Here is a 7,512-nt window from a genome sequence, read left to right on the forward strand (position 1 = left end):
TACTACTACTGTTTTACTTACTAGCTTTATCATTTTTAAATCTTCTATATCTTATTATTATCCATACTGTTGAGGAAGCTTTAAGTGCCCTGTGTGTCTGTGACAATAAACACAATGAAACATTGTAGGTTTGGCCAAAATCACTCTTGATTTAGATCACACTTGATTTGCCCCACCTCTCCTTCCATGCCCCCCCCCCCCCTTTTTTTTTTACATGGCCTATCTCACAGCTGGATGAATGCTTTTTTGAACACCTTTCAACCTATAGCATTTTGGGGGAAATAATTCTAAAATGTTCATACATAAAAAAGATAGTGAAAATAGCAGACAAGCTCAGAATGCATCCTCATGCAGCACATTGTGATCTTGTGGATCGGTAATTCTTGCTACCTAGAACATTTTTAAAGTTCAAATGTATTAAGGATATGGCCTGTGTTTTTACATTGTTTATTTTCATTGTTGGTTCTGTCATTGTCAATCAGGGTTTCTTGGTTTATTTCAGTAATATGCTTTGCATATTTACGTTATTTGCCACATCTGTCTGGTAATATGTTTACATATCAATCCTTATTATTTGTATATGATAATTAATCATCAACTAAAAAGCCCTACATACAGCAGCAGGGAAGTTTACCATTTGTTGAGGCCCATGATATAAGCTGTGTTGTGAATAAAGCCTAAACTATACTGTGGGACACAAGCCATCTCTCATATCTCTGGGCATTTACAGAGCTATGAATCATGAGCCATGCGACTCACACACAATATAATTATAATATAATTAAAATATCAACTTGTTTCAAAAACTAAAAATGTATAATGTATAAGTCTAATACTTTCTCTTCTTCATTTGTGATAAGCAAACATGCACAGAAGAATGTCCTATTTCCCTGGAAGAGTACATGTTACTTTCCGGAAGGGGGCACGTGGATATCTCCTTGAGGGGCCTTCAGATGAGGCAACACTTATTAAGGACAACGTTGGTGCAGACAAGCCTGACAAGCCTGAAGCATTGCCAGAAGACCTGGTTAGACGAAACGCCTTAACTGTTGTTCGAGAGAGAGGAGGGGATGCCTCAGACAGACAAGAGGTGTTTGGGGAATATGTCCTGCAGTTTGGCAAGTACCAAGGGAAGTCCTTTCGGTGGCTTCTAGAGAACGACGTGGGATATATAATATTCCTTACCAATAGTCTACAAGCAGAGGAGGATGCAGGAGTCCTTGTGACAGAGGGACACGGCAAGGTCAGCTTACAGTCATTTATCAACTATGCCCACAGCTTTGATGAGATCCAGTCTCTTATAAGATACAAGTCGCAAAAGACATCTGGAGACAGATACAAGTCACAAAAGCCATCTGGAGACGACGACAATCTGGTTAGATTTGGTGTTCATAAGGAGGAAACTTACCGGGAGGTTTGGGACAACAGGGCCAATGGCTACGCAGGCTTCGTACTGCAGAAAAAGTGGTCCAAAGGTACATGGCCGGACAAGCTGAAAACATACCTGATGGAGAAGAAGGAATCTGCCTCCCTTTCCTCTGGGTCCGTGCCTGCTTCAAGTGCTTCTACGGAAGGTTGTTTTTTAATGCCAGCCGTAGAATTTTAGTAAGATGTGTCTGTAAATGTATTACATTTCATATTCATTACAGCTCAATCATTTTAACAGATGCTGTTATTTTAAAGCAACATATGTACTGTGTAGAAATTACATTTTTACTACATTCTACATATTTTCTGTCTGCAGGCATCACAGACTTTGGAGACGATGGTTTGGACAGCTTCATGGTGATAATGGGGTCCCCCTCTAAGTTAGCGGTGCATTGCTGTAAGTACACATTTGTGTGTGTTTGTTGCTTTCTTCACTGATTGGACATTAAAAATCAATTATGGCTCAATCTGTTTGCTATTAATGTATGTCTGCTATTTCAATCTTTTTGTGTTACCAGCTGTTGAAACATCTTCCTCAGTTTCCGTACCAGGACAGGCTACAAGAGAAAAGGGTTAGCTTCAAATTAAATATACAATTTGTGTGACAGGTTAATGAGACACCATGAATTTATCTCATAACCTAAACTTTTTTTTGCCTGTTGTGTTTTCTGTGTTCTGGTCATGTTCTGGCCATGTCCGTGTTCTGTGCATGTCAGTGTGCTGTCCTGTCCACGTTCTGGACATGTTCCACTAACCATTGTTTGCATGCGAAAGTTCTGCTAACTGAGATAGGGAACATGAATTGATCCAGCCACGATGATGGTGAGTACCCATTTTATTCTGTATCTAGCCTAGTTATAAGTATAAAACATACAGTATTTTTTGTGCCATTTTGGTTCCCCTGCTTAGACTATTATGTAATGCATTTGACAATTGAGTATCGTTGTATATTCAATGTGCTGAAAAGACCAAATTCATTCATACACACCAGTACATTTTTAAATACACATTGAATATACAACATGTTATTAGTATAATGTAATATACATGTAATGTCACGAACAATATAGTAGATGCAAACATTATTTTTTTGTGTGGGAATAAGATGGTGTGTGCCTTTAGCTAACCATTTGTATATTGCCAATCCTACAATGAGTGACAAGATTTTGTCTGTTGTATAGTACCATCTGCTACGATGTCCAGACCACCTGCTGGTACTGAAAGTAAACTGCAGAAGTCGCCAAGAGATGGTAAATACGCTATGATTCTATTCATCTGTCCAAATAAGTGTTATGCAGTGTTATGCAGGCGGTATCTGTTATGCATAAATATGTACTTTTGTAGACTCAGATGTGCCTGCTTTGAATACGCCTATTCCGCCAGAGCTGATGTGTCTGATGCCAGCAGGTCCCCCACAAGTGGAGAGGACAGTTTCTGCTGGAGGTATGTATTATTTTAAGTGATTTTCATGTTCATTTTATCTTCAATCTACACTAACACAACATATCCCTCTTTTCAGGAACTACAAGGCCTGTTGTTTCACACACTGTCCCACATCCACTAGTGGCTCCACGTGGTAAGATATTTTCTCTGTTTTCTCTGAAAAGGTTACTGTGCTGCAAATGCTTCCTCCATAATTATAATTACATTGTAATAAACAATGTGATCATATTATCATTACATTTCAATAATGTCCTTTTCATCCTTGTTCCCTCAGTTGGCCCATCTGTCCCTGTTCCTCCACACATCACATGTGACACCAGTGAAAGCACTTGGAAGTGCAGTAATCATCAGCAATGGTTCATTAAAGAAGAGCTCAAATCTCTTGGGCTGTGGCCTAACTTTGAGCATAACCGTAAAGCAGGACATGCCATTTCGTTATGGCGTCACCCTTTTCAGCCAGAGCTCCTCGACACAGTGTCGACACTCCCACCCCGAAACTTCTACCAAATGCATCCGTTCTTCATATGGAAGCCAGAGAACGAGATAATGGTCCGGCTGAGGAACACTTATGTACTGCCATGCCTTCATGGCTGTCCAAAACCAAATGTAGCACAGTCTGGTGTAGGTAGGCCTCGGGTGGTTGTTGGCATCAGTGGACAGTATTATATATTTTCCTCTCGCCTCTACTGCAAGGTGTGCAAGAAGCACTGGTTTGCTGACACACCTAAATGGCTGGAGAAACTACCCAAGAGGTTCTCAAACATTTTGCCATCAGTCCTTACGTACAAGAAGGCCCTCTGCAAGTCTGTGATTGATGAGCTGAGGCGCACTGGCAAGTCACCCACAGATATGGCAAACCAGTTAAACGAAATGATGCACCTTAAATATGAGCGCGCTCATCTGGCATATCTCCACAGCATACAAAATGTCTGGGATGCTGAGGCTGGGGTGTACGGGCAGAGGACAATTACACAGATGGTGAGGAAGGATGACACACCCCAGCCTTTTGGAGAATATGACGACGAAGAGGCCTGGTGTGGAACATCAGTCTCTGGACACTACGTGACCGACTGCCTCATTGACGAGTACCGACGGCAAGAGCCGGCCATCACCAAGATGCTTCAGGGCACCTTCGGACAGGTCTGTATATATAGTTATTCATACTGTATATTCACAGGTGATATAATGATACTGTATATTCACAGGTGATATAATGATACTGTATATTCACAGGTGATATAATGATACATGTATATTTATTAACGTACATTTATATTTATTGACAGACTGAACATGTTAACTAATTCAGAGATTGAGTGCAGATATTTAGGCCCAAAAGCTCAGTATATTGCTTTAATCTTGATTTTGTTCTTTCTTACTGCTGTTGTTGCAATGAATGTCCCTCTGGGAATCACAAATGGCTTATCTTATCTTAGGTCTGGCGGTCTGACCACACCAGGAAGGTGGCACGGAAGGTTACACTGTCATCTGGTGCCATGTCGAGCTATGCAGTGATGAATGAGAACTGGATGATTGTCTCCTGGGTGATGGTGCAGGCTGAGACAGAAAGGTCGCTGCGGCCCATGTACGACGGGTTGGCTAAGAGGTACAGTGATGCAGAGGTGGAGAAGGCGAGTTACCAATGGGTGGACAGGTGAGAATAGTCATCTTTTCTTTCTTTATTGTTGTATTGCCTATCACCCCCACCCCTCCAAATCACACAAGGTTTCACCTTAATTTGTGTGATAATACATGTTGTTTTTATGCTTATTACAACGCACCAACCTTAGTAAGTCAAATGTACTTGTATGAGCAAGTACAAAGGGATAAAGAATTATAATATGTGTGATTCTCAATATGACCTTTGAAAAGCCTTTTATATGCCTCCTTTTTTCATCCAGGGACTGCTGTGCACCATTTAAGATCCCTGACACTCTCCCTGATGAGCACCTCAATTGGGATGCCTGGAAGACAACAGATTTCATCATCACTAACGCCACCGCTGGGCCTATGGAGAACACCTGTGCATCCCGGATACACTTCAACTCCAACATTGATGTCAAGTTGGACCTGTTCCACTGCATGCGCCGTTTCTCACGGGAGTGCACATCTGAGCATCATCCTTTGTTCAGCACCTTCTGTCAGTTACTCTCCGCTGCCTTTTCCTTAGTGGATCAGGAAGACCTGCAGAGGCTGAAGGATGCCTATAAATTCTGTTCAATACATCATCATAATCCAACAAAACAACACGTAAGACAGCACTGCCGGATCAGAATTCCATGCCCGGCATTACTGGTACAAAGAGTTGAGAGTGTACTAAAAAACTTTCACCAGATGACCGACCCAAACACTGTGCCCTTGTTCAAACCATCTATGCTGAAGTTGTGGCGTATCCAGAGGGTGCACATTCTCCGTGGGTGCCTCAGTGACCCTGAGCTCACAGAGGGGATCCTGTACCGTTATGGGGGAACTCTGCAGCTTAACCATGTCCGTGGTGAAGGAGCAAAAGTCCCCATCTGGATCCCAGTCAGAGGGACATCACAGCAAGAGGGGTTCCACTTCCACCAGGCTCAGTGGATTACTGGAACTCATGCCTCCTGTGAATTGTTCCAGGCCCAGGGCATGACAGGGGTGGCACGTTGGAACTACCAAAGACTTGTGGATCTTAAGCAGCCAGGTGTGATCCTCCCACGTGTGTTTGATCCATCGTTGTTTATAGATCTGAACTCTGCTTCAAAGAGAGTGACTGGCCAGGATAAGTACCCTGCAATTCACCTCTCTGACAGGGACACAGGTGAAAGGTTTGGCCTGGAATACAGAGAGCCAGAGTGCCGCCCAGTACCACTTGACTGGGACAAACACAAGGCAAAAGAAAGTGATTCTTCTGTTCCTCTGCCCCCTGAACTAGCACCACCCACAACTGGTCTGGCATTGGCAGCACCATCCTCTGGCCTGGCAGCATCCACTGTGTCCCCAACATCCTATGGCCTGGCAGCATCTACTGTGTCCCCAACAACATCTGGCCTGGCAGCATCCACTGTGTCCCCAACATCATCTGGCCTGGCAGCATCTACTGTGTCCCCAACATCATCTGGCCTGGCAGCATCTACTGTGTCCCCAACATCCTCTGGCCTGGCCGCATCCACTGTGTCACCAACGTCCTTTGGCCTGGCAGCATCTTCTGAGGTGTTTTTAGTGCCCAAGCAAGAGGTGTTGGAGCCTACAGCTGATAGTGAGTTGACACTTAAATATTACAAATATTGTATATATTAATATGTGAATATATACATTAATGGATTTAATGAATAAATATTCGTACAATACTATAGTACCAAATAATTGAAACTGTTTTCTTTGTTCTAGTGCGCTCCATACCCCTGCCAGTGCAGTCCTCACCAAGGAGTGCCCGCACTGGACCCATCAAGACAGGTCGGAAAGTGTTTGTTTTGGACTACAAACGTTGGCCACAACCAATGAAAGCAGCTATTGACAGTCTACTAGTCAAGTACCATGGGAAAAAAGACATAATGCAACTGGTAGATACAGATTATGCTGCCATGGTCCTTCAGTCTGCCACAGATCCAAATAGTTTGCTACACAGCACAACCAAATATCACATAACACAGTACTCAAAACATCTGGCCAAACTGATGAACACCTCCTCATCACTGAACACCAGTACTGAAAAACTTGTGGAGACACAAAACCTTTGGTACAGTCTAACTGAGGGGAGTGAGACTGTCCATGTCCCAGTTGTTGCAATTCCACCAGCCATCGTGAATCCAGCAGAACCTGTGTCACAACGAGCACCTCAAATGCCAGTGACAAAGGAAGAGATCCAGAAAATGGTGCTGGACATAGTGCAGCAGCAACAGCAGCTGCAGCAGCAACCAGAGACACAAACTAGGAAATGTCTCTCCTGTGGGCAGCCTAAATCCAGGTACTCAGCAGGAGATGGATCCTCAATTCATTTCTTCTATCAAAAATTGCCAGTGCGATATTTTTACTGCTCCACTAAGGTGTTCAAAGCTTACTCTGCAGAGGGTTTGACAAATCCCAAAATGACATTTGAGGAGTTTGCACAGACTGAGTTCTTTCAACGTGAACTGGACTCAACAAAACAGAGAGTGGAGGCCAAAGCCCAGAGAAAGAGGAAACTCCCAGACACTCAACCTAGCGGACGACTTTGCCGTTTCTGCCGCCAGGGGCTCAAGCAGGGCCCAAACAGTCCGCATATTCATACTGGGTTTCCAGGAGTGACTGGGAAGTACATTTACTGTCCGTCAAAAGTACTTTCATTGTACAAAGACAAAGGCATGGCAAAGGAGATGTCATGGAAGGAATTCCAACAATCCTCCTTCTATGCCATGGAGAAGGATAGGTGGACAGCAGAGAGGAAGAAATGAGAGATATGCCTTATATACATGTATGACTTCTGCTACTTGCACATAACCCACGGCTGCAAACAATATCATACATGCCTTAAGAGTTCTGTCATACCTGCCGTTCTACCTGTACAACATTTACCTCTGTCTTACCTATAATGTATATATATATATATTTTGGTATTTAATTATATCCAGAATTAGTTAGAATCAGTTTTTATTATCTTTTGTATTGTGTTGTATTAGCAGTCTTTGC

The 7,512-nt window shown here is 43.0% G+C and overlaps 1 protein-coding gene across 1 annotated transcript; it reads left to right on the plus strand.

Annotated features, from left to right (window-relative positions):
- Window positions 1–2,092: 2,092 nt before the first annotated feature.
- On the plus strand, window positions 2,093–7,131 carry LOC308081145 (uncharacterized protein; the record flags this gene model as incomplete). The annotated part of the gene is made up of 10 exons (XM_080457541.1): window positions 2,093–2,250; window positions 2,610–2,678; window positions 2,773–2,871; window positions 2,948–3,004; window positions 3,146–4,011; window positions 4,308–4,525; window positions 4,773–6,103; window positions 6,235–6,300; window positions 6,643–6,811; window positions 6,996–7,131. Exons 2-10 carry the CDS (start codon window positions 2,624–2,626, stop codon window positions 7,129–7,131), a joined length of 2,997 nt encoding a protein of 998 aa, XP_080313667.1. The 5' UTR covers window positions 2,093–2,250; window positions 2,610–2,623.
- Between the last annotated feature and the right edge of the window lie 381 nt (window positions 7,132–7,512).

This window comes from Gymnoscopelus braueri, assembly GCF_963280865.1.
Source record: "Gymnoscopelus braueri genome assembly, contig: SCAFFOLD_404, whole genome shotgun sequence".
NCBI lineage: Eukaryota > Metazoa > Chordata > Actinopteri > Myctophiformes > Myctophidae > Gymnoscopelus > Gymnoscopelus braueri.